This window comes from Sander vitreus, chromosome 19 (assembly GCF_031162955.1).
Source record: "Sander vitreus isolate 19-12246 chromosome 19, sanVit1, whole genome shotgun sequence".
Lineage (NCBI taxonomy): Eukaryota > Metazoa > Chordata > Actinopteri > Perciformes > Percidae > Sander > Sander vitreus.
Window position 1 is genome coordinate 857,933 of NC_135873.1, and position 21,677 is coordinate 879,609.

Here is a 21,677-nt window from a genome sequence, read left to right on the forward strand (position 1 = left end):
AGCACTTCATACAGCGTTCATTCTAGGCAGTTTTTGAGTACTACGTAGTGACAAAAATAATAATAATAAGTTAAATGAAGAAGCTTTTCACGGCTGGACATTTTTTTTAAAGTAATCATGGATGGTGCTAAAACAGCTCGAGGAACACATCAGAAAACAAACAAAATAACTATGAGTTGTATTGTTCCATCTCCTGTTGGTATATAACAGTTGATTGTGTTGATTACTTGTAACCTAAATGCAAAACACATTGAAACACTATGAAGGTTAGTACAGTAAATACTGTCTGCAGTCTATATGCAGTATGAAGTTGCGACACATCAAAACACACACTAATTTTACCTTGGGTCCGAAGTATCCTTTTTGTCCGGGTAAACCTGGATTACCTACTAATCCCTGTGTCAGAAAAAAGAAAATCTGGTTTGAATTTACTGTATAGATGACAGATGGTTTTACACTTAAATATGTATGTAAAAAAATGTTCTAAATAAACCACAAAGTATGCTAATGTAGGAACATAATGGAGGAAGTGAAGGGGATTAAACAAAACTGTTGCTTTATGCATTATGGCATTCTGCCGATTATAGGCCTAAATAAAATGACTCATGTTGCGCATCACAAAAGCCCACCTGTTGTCCTGGAGCTCCAGGAGGCCCGTTAAAACCAGGGGGACCCTGTTCGGTGGAATCAAAGACGACATCCACCACAGAGGAAAGGGGAAAGGAAAAGTGAGAGATCAATACATTTCACCATCAAAAAGAGAACATGATAAGGAATCTCCAGTATGCTGAGGTCAGGGGAGGATATTTCTACTTCTAATGCATGGAATTAGTGTTATCTCTTACTCTTGCCCCGGGGTATCCAGGAATGCCTTTCTCTCCAAGTTCACCACGATACCCGAATAGTCCCTGGAAATATTTTTTATTTTTAAATGATCATAGTTGAGTTTCATGAGCCAGAATTTCTCTTAATTGATCTCTCAGCTGTCGATTCGTTCAAGTAAAGTTACGGGTTGTTTTTTTTGTACGTTTGGTATATTCTCACTTAACACACACAATCAATATTTACTGTACAGAAATGCCATTGAAAATTGATATATCTGGAAGAAAAAATAAACACTTACAGGTGGGCCAGGATTGCCAGGGAATCCTCTGAATCCCTTCGGGCCAGGTTCACCCTTTGAGAGAGACAGAGAGAGAACAAAGGTAACCATGAGAACGCCATCATTTTTGCACGAAATGAACTGTGAGCAATATTGAGAGTCTTACACATTCTTTATGTTTGAACATACCTTTTGTAAGTCCGTGCAAACTGTATCAGACGGCTATCTTAGACCAGCAAGTAGTCCACAGACTATAGACTGCACAACCCCCCTGAAATCCCCCCCTTCACTTTGAGTTTGAAACTCTGCCCTCAGGCCGTATTTTTTGAGTAGCCCAATTCACAGGCAATAGGAGTAAAAACTCCTTTGTTCTTCGTGCAATTGTTTTTCAGTGTATACAGTAAATCAACTTTCATCACAGTGGACATTTGATTCAAAGAGTGGATTCAAAACTGTCCTCCGTTGGTGCATTCAAGGACTCGTTGACATTCATAAATTGAAGTGCATTTGAGTGCTGAAAAAGAAACATTGGATTATTTAGGAACATTAAACCATCATGGTATCAAAAGGATAAAAACAAAAGTTGTGGTTTACTGAACAACACTTAAAATCTTGGATGTTGGAGTGTCCTTCAATGCAACAATAAAAGACAGCTTTTCAAAAGTCTGCTAACAACTCCATTACGTGATGATTACAAAAAAGTATACAGTAAAGCTGCTGAAATGCTTATTATGATGGATTGTCTTCTGAACGTTACAGTCGTGCAAGTTTTCACACTGTGTAGAAAAACCAATGGCTTGTTTGGAAAGTACAAAAAAGGTAAGTAGAGTCATGTATCCAGGATTGGGACACCATACAAATTGTTCTACAAATCTGGCATTTTGCTCACTTAAAGGACAAATCCGGCACAAAATGAACCTAGGGGTTAATAACACAGTAAGCACAGTAAACAGTAAACACATAACACAGCTCAAGGACGGCGTTCGTCGTTCGTCTGATCGTGACTGTTTTCCCAAGATGGCGCCTGCGTGTATGCCTGAACGGTACTGTCTTTATAAACTATCCTTTTAATAAACTGTCTGTACACTAACAAAGTGGTGCTATTTTGAGCCTTGTTAGTGGTATAGAAATAGCGATTTCTTTTTACTTTACCCGTGCCCCAATGACTAGCATTATAAGGTAATTAGCGGTTTTACGCTAAAACTGGTCACATTCGATTAGCATGAAAACATATCCCAGAGAACGGTCGACTTGTTACCCATGTGTTATTAACCCCTAGGTTCATTTTGCGCCGGATTTGTCCTTTAATTACCAAGAGAAACTTGTAACGATTAGGAAGGATGTTGAGGGACACATGGCTGCATTCGAGCATCCTTTAACACGGTGCAGCTCATCCTGCTCGCCGTCAGAAACCCGACGACCAGAAGAGTTGCATTTTCCAACAAACCTGCATTCCTTTGTCTCCTTTGGGAAAACCCACAAACTCCACAATGCCATTGACCAATGGCTGGCCGGGGTCACCGGGCAAGCCCACGTCGCCCTGGATGCCGTAACCAAGGGAGGAGAGAGCTGTTTACACTGATCACTGTGGCGGCGAGGGAGACGGCGGAACACAGAGGGGGAAAGGCAACAGCAGAGATTTGGGGCTTTTAGGGAAGACAGGGAGGAGAGATGGGCGACCGTTGACTGGAGGACGGGGGACTGTGACTAAAGCCACTGAAGGGGCTGTTGAGTGAGTGGAGGAGTGAGGACATATAGGGGTGATGGAGAGAGGCTGGTCTTAGTATGAAGATCATTGCTTAGGTTAACATACTTTTGTCACAATCCAAGAATCTCTGGAGGCAGAAAGGATCTGATTGGTTGAGCTACACCTTAATGAAAGGAGCCAAAGATCTACAGTTCCAACAAGTTCTCCAAACCACACGGCGATATAGTCGTTTGTTTCTACCCTCTAATACGACCCACAGGAGCGTTTTCCGTCCTCACAACTAAACCAGAAAATCTGAGAGTTGGTCGCGGTTTTGAATGTAAAGGTCGGGATTTTAAACGTGTCTTTTACGCTGTGAATAGGCACAAAAACTACTTGGTTAAGTTTACAAAAAGATGGTGGTTTGGATTAATATCAGACGTTACTTCACTTCCATATCCTTTGCGTTACACTTCTGGGATTGCTCCGGGGCTGCCGGATGCATGTATTTTCCGTTTCCTTCCGCTTTCTTTGTGTTGCGCTTTGGAGGAGGGTCTGGAAAAGCGAGACAATTACGTACGTTTAGGCTACTTTTAGTTTCAAACTGGACTCAAACCCTGTTCTCCTAGGTGAAAGTCCTGTGTTTGTTTGACCCATCCACTATTGGCGCTCTTATATTTCATCACCTAACTTCCTGCTTTGCTCCCGTCATAATTATTACGGCCACTAGAGGGCGCCACCACTAGAAACCTAAATATAGGTTGTAATTGCTGCTTGAAAAAACGACCTATGGGAGCGTTTTTCGGGGGAGGACAGTCTCTTTGGCGATATGTTTTGTGTTCATTTATTTCTGATGATGGAAGCTTTTTAATAATAATAATAATAATAATAATAATAATAATCCACTCATCAATGGAAAGCACTTTGGGTTTGATGAAAGGTGCTATACAAATAAAACTGACATTGACATTAACGCAAAGGTTGAGATTATTTCTGTCCCCAGAGTAGCTCTGTTTTGTGTTGCAGGAAAAAGATGCTGGACTGTTGGACCAACCTGTCCTCCATCTCTCCCCAGGTCTCGTCCTCCTTCAACTCCTCGTTTGTCTTCCCCTCTGTGGCTGTAAAGTTTACTGCAATCACTGCTCCTCTTCCTCTTTTAACAACAAACAGCCTGCTGCCTGCCTACTGTGTTACTCACTTCCTTTATACCACTTTTATAACGAAAGCCCACCACATCCATGTATGTGTTTGTGTGTGTGTTGAGGAAGCGCTACAACCTCGGGTCCTATAGCCTTCCCTTGCTGTGTTACCTTATCTCCTTTGTAGATAGTGAGAGTTTGTTCGCTTCTTAGCGACCCGTCGCCGGGAGTTCCGCTGGGTCCGGGAAGACCCGAGTCACCCTGGAGTCCGAAATACACACAACACACCGTTAGCCAAGAGGAAGGAGGGCATGATGGGAGAGGTGAGAGGAAAAGATATAGGATAGATATAGGAATAAAAAAATGGAGGAGTAAAAGGGGCAGAAATGAAAAAAAGAGCAGCAACAAGTTGAAGGAAACATGTAAATGAGGGGAAAAGAAAAAAAGCAATAAGCAGATAGAAAGATAAATAGACTACCAAAAGTATGTGGACACCCAAACATAACACTGACACTGTGCTTTTGACCAGAGATGGAAAGAGTACAAAAATATTCTACTAATAGTACTATTACTTTGATGATTTTACTTAAGTAAAATTACGGTATAAAAATCTATTCCAGTAAAAGTAAAAAGTAGCTCATTTAAAATTTACTTAGAGTAAAAGTTACTTTTTAATACACTTTTTTTAATATTTATACTTAATATTATATATATATATATATATATATATATATATATATATATATATATATATACTTATTATGCTTATTAAATGAAATCGCTGTCTTTTGCACAAAGCCAAAAAAACTAAGAAAAGCAACAAAAACCTTTTAAGAAAGAAATACAACAATGCCAAAAAATGGTAACGGATGTGATTTAAAATGTAGCGAAGTACAATACTTCAAGCAAAACATACTTAAGTAAAAGTGAAATTCCAGATTTAAAAAAAAAAAACGTAAAAGTACACCCAAAAAAACTACTCAATTACAGTAACGTGAGTATTTGTAAGTAGTTACTTTCCACCTCTGATTTTGACGTTGTGGCTCCTTAAAGGGGAACTGATTGTTACGTAACACATCCTTGTATGCTGTAGCATCAGGATTTCACGATGAAATAACCTCAAACCACAAAAGTGCACAAAAAGCAGGTCTGTCTACATACTTCTGGCCACAAAGTATACAGAGATAGATAGATAGATAGATAGATAGATAGATAGATAGATAGATAGATAGATAGATAGATAGATAGATAGATAGATAGATTTGTTCACATAAGAAGAGTAAATTAATGCAAAGATGAAAACCTTGAGGATGGATAAAGAAATGGTGAAAGGAGAGGAAAGACATGAAAGTCAAAGCAGAGAGAGCTTAAGGATGCTTTATCTTGAGTTTCTTGTTGATCAATTTTAAGAAGTTTCGCCCCCCCCCCCCCGTTTTCCCCACTGCTACAAGAGGAACTCAAATGCCACACAGGACAATTTGAATATCATCCTACAATAATGTTTCTCCAACAGACTCTACAGTAAATCCAGTTCAACCCTGATTCTCTCTGAGGTCAGTGTGGTTTAGGCTTACGGTGCGATGCATGCAGAGTGTGAGGAAGATGACGTGTTAGTACTCTTTGTGTGAGTGTTCAAAATGAGATGGGTGGGTGGATGCAAGTTGAGGAGTCAAAGAGCAGGCAAATTAACCACAAATCCAAGAATTCACCACCAGGATGCCCAAAATGTGATTAAGTGTGTGTGTGTAGGGGGGGGGAGGATAAAGTGCAACGTGGGAAGTAGGAGCGAGTGATTCCAGCACCCGGTTACAGTCCACAGATCGTCCTCCAGAGTGACAGCTCGGACATTTAAACGTTGAAGTTTTCTTTGATTTAAGGAGAATTTTGTATATGTAATGCCACCAAATAGAAGGTGATGCACCGCCTGATTGAAATTGGATGAATTTGACTTTTTTTACAAAAAAAATTTCCGGTTTGGAAGAAAAACTTCATGATGTAAAATCTCTGAACTGTCATTCAACAGTGAGGGAAACAAAGTGTGTATTGCCACTGGTACGACTCACAAACTGTATTTTCAGTAGATTATCTTAATCGGGGAAGATTTGATTATGATTCGAGGTAAAACACTGATTCCAGATCTAAACAAAAAAATGTTCTGCACATCTGGGTGAGTGTGTGACAAGTCTCAATGGCAGCACGGATCATTTGAAAGAACAAACCAGACTGAATCAAGTAGAGGTGTGATCTTTTTTATCATACAGGAAACGGATGCAACAAACAAAAAAAAAGTCAATCTGGGGATGGAGAGAGGAGGAGGAGGAGGAGGATGGAGGGATGCAGGGATGGGTGGGGTTAAGGGAGGGAAGGATACAGATGGAGGGTAAATGAATGTGTGTTGGACGGAAGAAGTGAAAGTTGCAAAGCCGCCACCAGTCAGATTTAAACATGCATTATGTCCAAATGATTCACTTCTCTCACACACACACACACACACACACACACACACACACACACACACTCACACACACACACACACACCGAGGACCCAGCTAGAGCACCCTAAGTCTTGTGTTTCTGATACTTTGGTACAGTAAATGGCAGGTAAACCACTTACACACTGTCCAAATGGCTGTCGCTCTTATTATAGTGTCCAAATGATTTTAAGACAAGGTGCTTTTCCTGTCCTGATTCTTAAGTCTGTGAAGATAACCTTTATTTATTATTAAATTATTTAAATAATCTGCTGTTTATTGTGTTCATGAGTGATGGGAAAACCGAAACTAAACAAGAGAAAAGCACAATTTGTGCGTTCGAAAAAAAAGAAGAAAAAAAATACTCCCAGATGTTACTTTTGCACTCACTCAGCAGGCCATTACGTGTGTGTATGTGTGTGTGTGTGTGTGTGTGTGTGTGTGTGTGTGTGTGTGTCTCTACAGGCAAAGTCTACATATATGTGCTCTTCAGTTAACAAAGCGTACCTTGTCTCCTTTCTCTCCTTCATATCCGTCACTACGGCTCCCCTAAAAACAACAAGGGTTAACAAGACGCACTTGAAAGAACAAAAACCAACAACTTTTAAATGTGGAAACCCTCCTGTACAGCCACTGTGTACTACAGCGGCGTATTAGGGCCCTTGTAGGTCAAAAATAATAATAATTACTAAGCTGGAGGAGGGGGGGTAATACTGGGAGAAAGAAAACTCTGAGATTCTCTGAGATTAAAGTGATAAATGTACAAGACTCACATATTTACAAGAAATAAACTTGGATATTCTCTGACATTAAAGGGGTCTGCGCCCGGATAGCTCAGTTGGCAGAGCACACACCCATATATAGAGATTTACTCCTTGACGCAGTGCCCGCGGGTTCGACTCTAACCTGTAACCCTTTGCTGCATGTCATTCCCCCCTCTCTCTCCCCTTTCATGTCTTCAGCTGTCCTGTCAAAATAAAGGCCTAAAATGCCCCCAAAAAATAATCTTAAAAAAAAAAAAAAGTGGTAAATTCTATAAGAAAGACTTGGAAGAAGTATCTCGGAAGTTTTTTCTCACCCGGCTTTGCTATTTATTTATGATGAAGCTACAAGGGCCCTAATATGCGTACTGCCTGATAATAGAACATAATAAACCACAATACTATTGTAGGTGACTTACCATTGGCCCTGGGGGGCCGGGAGGACCAGGCAGACCCTGAAGACGGACGACAGAATCACACTTAGTTTCAGCAAAATCAGAAACAATATTCACAAATGTTTCAAATGAAGAAAAAAAACATTCTTAGATGGATAGAAAGATTAGTGTCTAATGTCTTTTAATGTTGGTTAAAATGTAAAAAAAATCACTGAAAAAAACGGAAATCATAACTTAAAAAGAAGTGTAACTAATAATGTAATAATACTTAATAATTGAATATAAATTACTTTCTTTATTCTTAAACATTTTGAGGTAACAACAAAGCTAAACTCCTTTAAGTTAAAGGTGCTGTAGGTACTATTGTGAAGATCCAGGACTTAGCCAAAAAATGTAACATCGACAACTTCTCAGTCCCTCCCCCCCCTTTCCGCTAAAGCCCAAAACGGTCTCCTAAGCCCCTCCCCCCACAAGGGAGAATGAATGTGTGTGCATGAGCAGTGATTGACACCCCCCCTGGCCCTGATTGGTGCATCTGAACAGTTAGACACCCCCCCTGGCCATGATTGGTGCATCTGAACAGGGAGCTGTGGATTTTTGTAAATCTCACTACAGGCTGTAGGTGGTGCCAGAGGAGCCGGATTTTTTTTTAAATGACCTGCTTCATGTAGTTCTACTGGAACATAGGGTCAGTTTCAGCAAATATGACAGAAAGTTAGTTTTATAAGGCTTACCTACTGCACCTTTAAATACCTATTACAGTAGGATTTAATCTGAAACCGTTATGAGTCAATAAACACTATAGTTCATGTAATAATTAAGTATTTTGTCATATCTTAAACTGGTTCTCTGGTATTTTTAACACTAATTCTGTGAGATATTGCCTCATTCCTTGGGCAGGTTTTTAAAGAATCCTTCAGTTTTTACATCCGTTGCTACAAACCCATCATTCAGAGAGCAAACAAAGGAACATTTGATGTTTAAAACATATATAATGTGTCACTGAATGTGATATTAAGAGGCAGGGAGAGAAACAGATGAATGAGTTTACGTACAGAGAATCCCTCTGGCCCACTCGGACCGGGAAAACCAGGTGGACCATCCGGACCTCTGATACCCTGCAGAAGAAAAAAAACACACAACGCTGCGTTCAATGTGCAACATTTCACAGTGCTCAGGTGGATTGTTTCTATTAAAGATTATTTATCGTTGCATAGGAAGCAGAAAAAGAGTCTTACAGGAAAACCGTCCACTCCTGGTAAACCTGGTAAACTCTAAAAAAAAAAACACACATCATTAATAAGCACAATCCCAGTGTTTTCCCTGGGTTTGTGGAAGACAGGTGCACATATTTCATGGGTGGTTTTAGGGGTTCCCCCCTCAAGATAATGTTACGTTTTTAAACTATAACCATTTTAGACTATTATAATCACCATATCTGTGTCTAAAATGTTGGAAAAGCTAGAGCAGATAACAATAAATAACACTCAAAAAAGCTTAAAGACAAAAGTTGCTGAGGACAAACTACAACCATTCTGAGAAAAGTGACATTCATTCAGCTTAGGTGCTGCCCTAAACGGCTCGGGTGCTACACCTAAACCTTATAATGGCAGAGAAAACCCTGCACTCCTCTTAATTTCATTTTTGAATGAAATGAAATTTGAATATTTTTTTGTATCTACATTTTTAGACATTTTAGATCTTTGTATATTTTTAGTTTCTATCCGGATTTTTCAGATCAAAATGTTGGACTATTTGTGCACAGATGCAAAGTTTCATGGGAGTCTCAGGCTTGACTATTTTCTTATACGCTTATTCAATTTGACTGTACTGTTGCTGTAGCACCACCTGGTGGACAAATCAAAAAGGCCAGGCTGACTCAGCTGAAACATGCACGCACCGTTTCAGCGTTTTTAGTTTCCAGCTGCACAATGATTAATGCAATTATGATGACAGAAAAATGATACAAAAATAAATAAATCAAAAAACAATTCTTAATTCTTTTTTCTAAATGTTATGTTCCAAATGTTAAGTTAGGGTCTTAAAATCATTGAATCCCAGACCAAATCCACACCAAATACTAGTCACTTTCCATCAGATTTAATTCAATCTGTCAACTTTTTTTTTTTTTAGATATCCTAAAAACTAAACAGACAGACAAACTGCTGATCTGAAAACATAGCTTCCTTGATAATAAAACAAACATATTGTTAATATAGGATGTTCCCACTCTCAAAACACCAAGAAAAGAGACCACACTTTGATAATAAAGCCAATAATTAGCTTGTATTTGCAAAGGACAACATTCAGAGCCCGTATGGCAAAAAAATAAAATAAAAATAAAAGCTCAAACTACTTTGATCTGAAACATTGAACCTTTAACCCTTTGAACTCCGCAATAGAAATAATCCGCCAGTGCCTAGATTGGTTTGCTTATTGTCATTTCCTGGAGTATCTTCAAGTGCTTAATATCCCTAAAATCAGTACAACCTAAGCTTCAAGGTTATGTAAGTCAATAAATCATAGTAATTAAAGCTATAGTGTATACTTTCTGGCGCCCCCATGAGGAATTCTAAGTAATGACAACAAAACTGTCCACTGTGCGTCCACATGATACAAGCCTTCCGTGATTGCGCACGCACCCCCTCCCCCTCCTGCACGCAGTTGCTAGGAGCCAAGGAGGACACGGAGGATTAAAAAAACATGAAGGACTCTTCAGAAGAGGTAACTATCTTCACTCAAGTTTCTGCACGAGAAAGTCACTGGACGCCACAATCTTCTGAACATAGCCTTACTGAGAAATACAGAGAGAGTTGTGTGGAGCTGATAGTCTTAATTAGCTTTGTAGCAACTCATTTGGTAACGGCTCGAATGTTATGGACGTTCATTAATATCAAAAGGTTAGGCACTAAAGCTTTAACGAAAGTATTGAAATTGTGTCATGAATTTAAAAACAATACAAAATATGACGTTTTCATCAAATTTTACTAAATGAAGACACAAAACATATCAATCCAAAAATGTCTAAATTTGTATGAGCAGAGTGTAAAGGCTTTAGATAGTTTCATCTGCAATGGAAATGGAAGAAGTGGAAACACGACTGGCTTTAACTTATTTGAACTGAACTCACTTCAGGGAAAGACAGGAAAAAGAAGAAGAAGAGGAAAGTGCGAGACCTTACCGTGATGCCGTTTGAGATGAATCGAGTCTCTCCTTTTTGACCCTTTGGCCCGCTAGGCCCCTGTTGGAGCAAAGAACGCCATCAGTATTAATCTACGTCACAAGCAGTGATAATCAACTGTATTTTCTCTAAATAATTGCTTTCAAACATCCGCAAAAGCTATAGAGGAATTGAAAGGGGAATGGAAGTTTGTCCTCACAGAAATTCCAGGGAATCCAGGTTCTCCAGTCCCGAAGCCGGGATCTCCAGGTTCTCCTCTGGTCCCGTTACATCCGTCCAGTCCTGGTGGTCCTCTGCTCCCACCCTGACCCGGGTGACCCTACAGACAGACAGACAGAGAGGAAGGGTTACTGCTAAGGAACAATCACTGATGGCGCCATTCTTTTTTTTTATTATAACGTGAACTTATGTTGTCTTAAGATACAAAACAACTGAAGCTGAAAATGACCAAATTTCATTTATTCAATGGGATGAACCTTAAATATTCAACTTGAAACCAAAAAGAAGGTCTACATTTATATATGTATAGATCTTGTATTTTACATATTCAACTTAATGTTGAATGTGGAGTCTGCAATTCTAATCCAAAAACACTTTCCGTCAAATGTGTGTCTCATACTGTAAAATGGGAACAAAGCTGAACATAAAATTATTTTAAAACAGTGTGATGCTACTTGTAATGATTTTGTACCCGTTACAATTCCATTGTTCAGTCTAAACATCACATATAAAGGTGGTTAGGGTTTACTTTCTGTGGAGAACACCCGTAAATGTCCTCATGCAATGCATTCAATTGAATGTAATCACTTCTCAAATAAATAATATCTGCCTATTGGTTGTTTGTAACTTTACACTGCTTCAGATAGGATATGAACATATAAAAACTATGACAATAACTACAGGATGATCAAGGATATGTCTAAGTGTATGAATGCATATTGTGTGTATTTGTGTTTCTGGTTTACTTACAGGTACTCCGTCATTTCCTTGGAACCCTGGCACTCCCATAGGTCCCTGTATGAGTAAATAATCATTATTTTAAACAGAAATACCTGGTGGTGAAAACATGTTACTGTTGCAGAAGGTTCTGATTGATATTGTTTGGATGTGTTGTACATTTAGCTTTGGTCATGAAATACATCCATCCATCCATCTATACTTAGCTCCGTGGAGCGTATTCCCCAGGAGTCCTTATGTTTTCCTCGCCTCGCAGTTTTCCTTGGATTGTGGTGGCACCCGGATCGTGGTTGTAGCTGCTGCCGTGGTCCTGCTCTACGCCCTGCACTGCTACTACTGTTATTTCTAGTCATAGTTCTATTATCTTTATTGGAGGTATAATTGATACTGATTATCATACCAACTGCTATAATTATTATGAATTATATTTCTGCACATCTGTATTAGTGTCTCTGTATCCCAACCGGCAGCGGCAGAAGCCGCCCACCAAGAGCCAGGGTCTGTCCGAAGTTTCTGCCTGTAAAAAGGAAGTTTTTCCTCGCCACTGTTCCACCAAATGCATGGTCTTGGGGGTTAAATTGTTGGGTCTTTGTAAATTATAGAGTGTGGTCTAGACCTACTCTATCTGTAAAGTGTCCTGAGATAACTCCTGTTGTGATTTGACACTATAAATAAAATAAAATTGAATTGAATCTTCATCTGCTTATTCGGAGTCAAGGCACGCAGCTCCAGCAGGGGACCCCAAACTTCCCTTTCCCGAGCCACATCCCCGAGGCGTTCCCAGGACTGGGTGGAGCTATAAACTCCCAGAGCCCAGTCCTGGGTCTTCCCCGAGGCCCCCTGCCAGACGTATCTTTCACCGCAAAGGAGCAGCGACATGGACGACTGAGCTTCTCACCCAATCTCTAAGGGAGACGGACGCCAGACACCCTTCTGAGAAAACCCATTTTGACTAACGCTTTGGCTACACTGCACGCGTAACGTATGCGGACCGTTCGCGGAGCAGATGCGCGGAATGGACGTTTGAATTAGCTACACCTGCACCAAACACATGGCGTAGGATTGTGTGACTTCACAGGCTTACTTAAATCATTACTGTTAAGATCTATTACACCCACCTTGTCTCCTTTGGGGCCAGATGGTCCTTTCAGGCCAACATGGCCCTTCTCTCCTTTAGGCCCTGAAGGCCCCAGGCCCCCACGTGGCCCCTCTGGTCCGCTCTGACCGACTTCACCGAGAGCCCCTGGACGACCCTAAAGGAAAAAAAGAGAGACGGTCACTTTTAAAGCCAGGAAGTAAGAACAGAAAGCTCACGAATACTGAACCTTCAAACAGCAGGTGTCTGTGAGGCTCCTTTTTTCCATCTATATATGTATATATCTATATGAAGTGCAGTTAGGACTCATCAAACAGTATGTTCAGAAAAAATGGGATTAAATCAAGTGTCCAAAGAAAGTCGTCTTTTATTTATATAGTCAAAACATCTAAAATCTGTCTTTGTATGACATGAAACAACCTCTCTTCTTCAAGCCTTGATTCGCATAAAGAAAATTAGCATTAGCATTACTAGTATGTTAGTATTCATGTATTAGTTTAGTAGTAGTAAGTAGTACGTTTTTATTATGTCTTGATAAGGTCATAAGTATGTTTCAAAGAAGTGATTTAAAGCCTCCCAATGGTGAAGATGTGAGAAGCAGGGCCTCACGGAATCTGCGGACACAGAATTTTCCGCAGAATTTCTGCCGATTTTCCACAAATGAATATAAAGCTCAGAATGTTAACACATCTCCACCCCAAGCAGAAAAACAGTACGCTAAATTTCGCATAATTTCATTCTGCTATTAACTGTCACACATTTCATCACCCGTACACTTTCACTGTTAAATTGAATGCAGTATAGTGGATGGTGGATGAATAATGTCTTTGTCATCATGTATGTTTGTTTTGTTTTGTCAATATATTTGTCACCATTATGTGTACCTTTTCATTCATAGTGAATGAGTGCTGTATGACTGCTGGCTGTCTCTATGTTAGTCTTATGTCACCTGCCTAGGGACTGCAGATGAAAAGTAGTTATTTTTACTAATTCAGGCAATCAATGTTCATAAATATGCATGCAAAATAAATTCTGAATCATCGCTGAAAACTGTGAAAAAATCCACAGATTCCGTTTGGGTCTGGTGATAAGTAAACGATCTATGACCTGAATGAGCCTCTTGTTTGCTATTATCATATTTGTCTGATGTCTGAGTGAACACAGTATCTCAACAACATAAACATCCTCAATTAAACACCATCATCCACCCAAAGAGGGACAACAAACTTGCTGGGGAAGCCATTTTGCCTCTGTGTTGTGGATTTGACGGGTGAGTTTACATGAGACGAGAACAAGTCAGGGCGGAAAGCACAGCTTTGCCTCACAATCCTAAATCTGAGAGGGATGGTCAAGTGCTTTATGTGGGCATGCAGCGGCATGTGCTCTCAGATGGTGGTCTGGAAGAAAAACTGTTACTGTGGATTAATATTTGGCTTAAAACCCAATTTATCTTGTGCTTGTGCTGCAGTTGACAGACTGCATTATCAATTTTAACCACATGAGGGCTTTTGGGGGGAAAAAAAAGAAACCACATTAGCAGGTGGGTGAATTAACAGGCCAAAGGAATAACAGGGGAGAGAGGGGAGACAGATGAAGGGAGGAGAGAGGGACAGATGTCTGGGTTTGGGTCAAAGGAAAGTCAGAGGATTTCATTTAGATAAAAAAAAAACTTTCATTAACATGCAAACAGGGAATTTCCTTTACTTTGGGTTTAGTGAATAGACCATTTCACAGTTGTGAACATAAACATTCATAATGGCTCAAGTTGATTTCCTGTTGCAGTGTATGTGAATGACATCAACTGGCCAGGCTGTTGAAAAGGTCTTATACAGTATATATGTATATATCATATAAAAAATTGGAATATGTGCAGTTTTGTTTCATTACCGCACCGCAAATGAATGTGCTCATCAATTCATTCACAAAGACGTGACACAATAACGTTAACTGGGGGAAGTAAACCAGTGCTGCAGAAGTATATTTAACATTTATGAGACATTTATAGAAACATTTATAAAGCTGAGATGCATGTGTGTGTGTGTGTGTGTGTGTGTGTGTGTGTGTGTGTGTGTGTGTGTGTGTGTGTGTGTGTGTGTGTGATTGCATATTCCTTAACTTTGCCCGTAACCTAATTTAGCTTCGCACTTCAAACACATGGTACAGTATAAAGGATTAAAAAAAACATATGCACACACAATTACATTCACACACTGCAGACTTAACAATTCATACACACACACGCACGCACGCACGCACGCACGCACGCACGCACTGTGTGTGTGTGTGTAGTTGAGTTCAGGTGGCCTCGGGGCCAGGCAAGTAATGACAGGGCTGCGTCAGGTAAAGGCAGCCTGCCGGAGCTGTCTGGCTCGCACTCACACCTGGTTTCACCCGGGGTAAATATGCAGGGGTCCCACCAGGGAGCCACTTTCTCTCACGCCTCGCCTTCCTTCCATCTCATCCTCCCATCACTCTTTCTTGTCAACCGCATCACCTATATAGGGCATCGTTTATCTAGTTTCTTTGCGGGACTTGTCATCTGTCGCTCCGTCATTACGCCTCCCACTTCCTTCTGTCGGCCTCTAACCTGTCAGCGCGCCAGCTGCACGCACATTAAACTGCTAGCCTGCTCCTCCTGCAGCCTGCAACCTCTCTGTGTTTAAGCAACACCTCAAGAAAAAGATGTACTTTGGAGGGTTTTGGGGGTCATTTTGTATAATTATCACAGGGTTCACTTTTCAAAGACTCGGCTGACAGTCTGGTGTTACGTAAAAGGTCAGAGGTGAAGTGTGAGTTAAGGTAAAAAGACGGCAATGGTGGAAAAGGTATTCAGATCCTATACTTAAGTAAAAAGTACTAATACCACACTGTAAAAATGCTCTGTTACAAGTAACAGTCCTGCATTGACTATGTTACTTATATTCTGAATAATTGAATATTCGGATCCAACCCTAGGCAGGACATTAGCTTAGCTTCCGTGTCGGTACTCCTGCTTGCTTCTCCAAAATGGGGGCGTGCCGACCGCCATCTACTGAAGCTAACACACTATGGAGAAGTAGCTCAGACAACCACACTTCAAAAAATCTTGTGACATCTGGAGACGGGCCTGCTGACTCGATGAGTTCGCTCAAGACTGTGTGGAGTTTATTAAGTTGGTTAACCCTAGAATATGGTAATGGCTCAACTTCTTTACATCTGGTTTGCACGCATTATACAAATAAAGTGCTTTGCTTTATTTTTATTTTTTACACATGGAGACACATTTTATCAGAGATCAGTCTCTCTCTCTGCCAATGTCTCCCGACACCGTCTCGCACCCTTGCCAGTTGGCATCCCCATCTGTTTATATGCCAGCCCGGCGGGTCTCCGCCCGGCTCTTCCAGACCTTCCATCCTCATCACCTTCCAGCAGACTGGTCAGTTTGTAGGCTCAAATCCCCTCCAGCACAAAGGGCACAATGGAGCCTATTCGGGGCCGCTAAGCTCTCTGGACTTACTGCTCCCATCGGGCCGACCTCACTTCCTGATAGAGGAGAGTGCTTGGACAGACAGATTCTATCCGCCATGCGTGTGAAAACCAGTGTGTGTGTGTGTGTGTGTGTGCGTGCGTGTGTGTGTGTGTGTGTGTGTGTGTGTGTGTGTGTGCGTGTGTGTTGTCCACCAACGCACGCGCATACAAACACGAACACACACCCTCGGGCCCTTGGAGGATTTATCGGGACGCATTGTTTTGAGCAGCGAGTGCGCCAGGGGGAAGATTTTAGCTGTCACACTGCATGCTCACTCGGGGACGGTGATGGGAGCAATGTGGAAAGGGGGGCTGGCAAATGTTGGGTCTTTGGGTGCAAGTTTAATCAGCGGGGTAAGTCTGATAACCTAATTACAGATCGAGCCACATGACTCGGCAGAACCTCAAACGCCCTCGACAAAAAGCAGAGCGACGGCTACAAAGATGTGCTCGGAGGACGGGACTTCACTTTTAATGCTGTTAAAGATGAAACAACTGAAAACACTAACTACAAAGTCAGCTCACACACTCATACACACGCACGTGCACGCACACACACACACACACACACACACACACACACACACACACACACACACACAGAGGGAAATCATCTCTAGATGGGAATGTTTAGGTTGTGTTGTCTTTTTTTCCTCCTATCCCCATCAGCGATTAGACCTCAAACCCAAACACCTTCGTTCATCTCAGACATGTTTGTCCTGCCCATGATGAGTGATTGTACAGCAACCAAAGACGGGTTGGACAGAAAGAGAAATCTGCATTATCTCAGCGTGCTGACATTTAACATGGAATTTCTCAGATACATGGAGAGCAGGCCTACAGAGATAACAAACTGGGAGCAGTCGGTTGCTAAAGATGCGATCACGCCTGCATTGTATTTTGTTTAATCTTTAACTTCGTGGCTGTTTAAGTTCAGGTTGTAGATAAAAGTCACTAAAAATAGCTCTTTTATTGGACAGAGTTGTCATTCTGCAAGATTCAGTGAGATTATGGCAAATCCTTTTCTGATTTTCACTTCATTTACTACATGAAGAAACAGCTGAATTTGAGCATGGGTCCATATTTATGAACGTTATTCTTCCGCCAAGGAGGTTATGTTTTTGGTTCTGTCTGTCAGCAGAATTACAGAAAAACTACTGGTCCGATTTCCATAAAACTTGGTGGAAGGGTGTAGCATGGGCCGAGGAAGAACTTTTCAAAACTTGGGAGTGCCCTTTTAGATGTTTTATTTTGTTAAGCTCGATTTACTTCCTGTCTCTCAGATTAAAATTTGTCTCCTTATACCCATGTTTTTCTATCTTTCCTGGACTTAAATCTTACCTTTTGAGCCTCTCATCTGCCACAGTTTCCCTCCATTTCCTAGAGCACTTGCTTCCAACCTCAATCAACCATGCAGACTTATATAAAGCATCAAGTTTGTTACTGTCTGTCATCGTTTCAGTAAATAAGCCATAAAAACCTGTTATGTGTTGTTAAGTTAAAAAAAAAAAAAAATCAGGAGAATCCAATTAAAAACTTTGAAACCAACACTATTGATTGATGTGAATTGACTTCATAGACGTTTTGCTGCTCTAAAACACTTTTTGGAAGCTCATGAGAAATGAATTCCCTAGACAAACAGGAGGGTTTTCACTTTTGAACGGAAGAGCTGAGTACTTAGCATTCAAACTAAAGTGTAAAACACGCCGGTTGTGACCTATAGTGTGGAGTTACTGCAGTGATTGATGATTGATTATTTGCGTTCATTTCCAAGCAAAAATGACAATCATTCACGGAAATGTCAAGCGAATTTTAAGCGAACTTTTAAAATGTTGCCAAAGGGAAATGCAGCCTAGGTGCATTTCCATCAACTGGTTCGAAGCGAATAAACTCGGCTGCAGCGTAGTTTGGTCAGAAGCTGGCGCCGGAGGCCACGCATGGCTGTAATCCGCCAGCAAACAGAGTAAAAGAAGCAGAGGTCGCTAACCGGAAACAACACAAATTGCCTTAGACATCTAACCCGTCTATGAGTGGAGAGAGAATGGGTACGTCCCATAGCCCCTGACTCCTCCACTTGCCTCCCTTCCTCGCGTCTTAGTCCCTCCCACCGAGGAGGCACGGGAAAGACGCGAGAAAATCATTGGAGGAGAGTGGCAACGAGCTAATGTGTTTTAGAGAAATGAGACGTCCTTTCCTCTGAAGCGTCACATGAATTCATCAGCTGTTTGGGCGGAGTTAGCAACTCCTTCAACTGCACGGCTTCTGGGGAAGGCTGCTCTCGTGTATCCTGGCCTATATCTCCTCGGTGATCCCTCCTTGGTCCTCGGGGCAGGAATAAGAGCTTTGAGACGGCCTTCATGGAGAAGGGACAGAACAACTTCCGGTTCAGCCGAGGACCGAGGAGTCGAGGAGCTATTAAATAAGGGGCATGAGATACAGCTATTGTCTCCAGGAATTTTAGTTTAATTGTTTTTCTATGTCAACTAGCATTGGCCGCGTTTAATGCCGTCCGGAGACAAAGACACTTTACGGGAAAACCCGGGAAGACGGATGACAGCGATGAGTAATCAAATGAGTAAATGAAAACACGGTTGGACAGTTAGTTGGAACAAACAAGCAACTTGAAGACCTCAGCTCGTGGCTGGGAGTCTTGGTGTCACGCTATTTTCGAACATTCAATATAAAAAAGGTGTAATCGGCAGATTAATAGATTATGTAAGTAATCTCTAGATGCAGATGCAGGATTAAATCGCTTTTACTGGACTGTTGAGGTATGTCAGTTGTTGCATAGGCAACACATATTTGAACCCATTTCTTGTCGAACTCTCATTAAAAACAGAGACAACCACTCGCTGGGTTTTCTCTTCAGACTCCCTCAGACTGATTCCCACCGCTCCTCTGCACCCCTGACTCATAGTGATGGAGTTTGTAGTGATGGACGCCATTAAACAAACAACCTGTTCTCTCCTTTCATCCAGGTGCTTTCCCCTCCAATAAAAACCCCATTAGCGGTCAGCAGGCCCCCGCTGTCCCACGCGATGATGTCATAAAGTTGCTCTTAGCTGTCGGGACAAGAAATGAGCAACAATGAGGAAACTCAAGTGCAAAAATGACTGCTATGACACTCTTGTTTTGTTGTCTTTTCAATTTGTCTTTTTGCTGTTTTAATGCAAGACATGATGTGCCTTAACAAGTGAACCAAAGGTTTTTGTTTCCTCCAACAATAAAGCAAAATGTCCCTTGAAAAACAACGAGCTGTGAGGAAAGCCATAAATATAAAACACAGGATTTTTACTCCCAAGTCTTAAAAACTTGAACTAATTGGTGTACTTGGGGCTGGAACAAAAAAAATGTTCCCCGAGGTGACAACAACCTCTGAGTGCAAACAGCAGATGTAATTGGCACGTATGGCTCGTTTAAACCTTTAAAAAATAAACGTACAGCTGTGACTGTTGAGGTAATGCGGATAAAGATGTTCGTAACGGCTTCAAAATCAATTACTACTCTCAATTACGAGCCGTTTGGCTCTCTGGGGTAGGATTACACTAAGGTAAATGAAGATAAAATAAAGAAAATGAATGTTTTAATTTTTCATTTGAGTTGTGAGAATCTCATTTGTTTCTCGGTGACGCTGCAACATCTCCACTAGACTGCAGCTGGGAGTAATAAACTAAAGTGAAATGATGGATACAAATGGTACTTTTACAGTTTATTTCCAAACCAGACACTTCATTAGTTAAAAAGGGAGAACAGCAGGGGGAGTTAAGAGAGAGAGAGAGTGATGGAAGAAGCTTCCCATATGGAGCAAAAAGAGCAAAAAACTGAGTAGTGGATGCATCACTTTATATCATTACGGCTATGTTCACACTTGGGGTCTTTTTTTATTAAACTGCCAGCGTTTGTTTTACATTATAATCCTGTGGAGTAAACCATGTTTTCAAAAAAGTCCTGAGCACTCTCTCTCTGTTCTTTCTCTAGTTCGCTCCACCACTTAGTTTTATGCAACGTTAGCACCGCTCCACATAGCGCTCTAGCTAGGATACTCTAGCAGTAGCTGTTGTTATAGCAACAAAAGACGCTCCTGGCTGCTTTTTGGAATAAAAACGCTGCCAGCTTTTTGTTGTTTTTTTTACTACAAAAGCACCCTAGTCAACTTTTTCTTGTTAAGAAAGACGCAAAGTGTGAACATAGCCTTAGAACAAAACGCAGCATGTTGATGTGAAGACATCTGGATAGTTTTTAGGTATTAGCTAAATCACAACTGATAGTATCAGCTTCTCTTCATGTTCAAGTTATCTCAGGCTGTTCTCACGAACCATTTGTACATACAGGTACGAAAAGTACTGCACTGTAATTTATTGCGGTATGCACCACATTGGCTGCTGCTGTATAAGAACGCGTGGCTGGGGTGGATTATAAAACACAGTGCTTTAAAACCAGGGAGCCGAGTTCGCCTCCAGAGGAAAACAAGACTTCCACCCAGGAAACCACGTGTTCGTTTCCCGGGAGTGTTTTCATACAAACCACGATCTTTTCCCTAAACCTAACTAGTGGTTTTGTCGCCGCACGATGCTCACTTTTTTTCACCTAAACTCAACTGCCACAAACCCTGAAAGGACCGTCATCTCGCAATTTTTTCCTTAATTCATAGTAATTACTTGGCTGGTATTCCAATAGTTAAAAAGCTACAAATCGCCTAAAAAATTCCATCTTTTGCACTTTTATTTTGGTACATTTTCATTAGTTCTTCTTCATGTTCTGCTTCTTGTTATTGTTGTTATACAACTTTTCAGACTTTTGTGCAGTCTGTAGCCGAGTTTCGATACAAATTTGGTGCAAATTCTGAACAAATGCAAATTACGGCATGTTTCCATCCACTGCTGTTATGTGAAAATCAGGAGTTTGCAGCATAAAAAGCTGGTGGGGCTAATTCTCCAGTCGGGGAGCCATTAAACTCTTGCAGAAGAAAAGGGCGAAGATTAATAATTCACAGCGCGCCAGTCATTAAAAAAACAAAAACAGGTGACTTTGCCTCAATTCCCATCGCCTACAGTAAAGAGCCAATACAAGTTTACTGATGTCCACCTGACTTTAATAGGAATCATTGCGAGTGTTACCGTTCTGTGATGCTTCAAAACAAGTTTCAGGTGAGTTGTAATAAAGTGTTGGCATAGAAACGCCAATTGTTTTTAGAGCTGCGACTATGAGAAGATCTGCTGATCGACCTCAGCCTGCGAACGTTGGCCGATAAAGTCCCATCTGGGTCCAACAGTTAGAGGCAAACACTCATGTCTGTTGACAGCAGAGACAGCCAGGAATGTGGAAGACAAAACAAAAACATTTGTTCACATCAGAATCCAGTGACAGAACATCCAGCAGAC

At 41.0% G+C, this 21,677-nt stretch overlaps 1 protein-coding gene across 1 annotated transcript in view; it reads right to left on the reverse strand.

Moving 5' to 3' along the window:
* col4a6 (collagen, type IV, alpha 6) overlaps window positions 1–21,677 on the reverse strand; it is a 154,780-nt gene that overhangs the window by 41,442 nt on the left and 91,661 nt on the right. Inside the window, 13 exon segments of the mRNA XM_078276515.1 lie at window positions 343–396; window positions 630–674; window positions 846–908; window positions 1,124–1,177; window positions 4,100–4,189; window positions 6,907–6,948; window positions 7,580–7,615; window positions 8,611–8,673; window positions 8,794–8,829; window positions 10,737–10,796; window positions 10,936–11,055; window positions 11,706–11,750; window positions 12,812–12,946. Coding sequence (XP_078132641.1) covers window positions 343–396; window positions 630–674; window positions 846–908; window positions 1,124–1,177; window positions 4,100–4,189; window positions 6,907–6,948; window positions 7,580–7,615; window positions 8,611–8,673; window positions 8,794–8,829; window positions 10,737–10,796; window positions 10,936–11,055; window positions 11,706–11,750; window positions 12,812–12,946 — 843 coding nt within the window.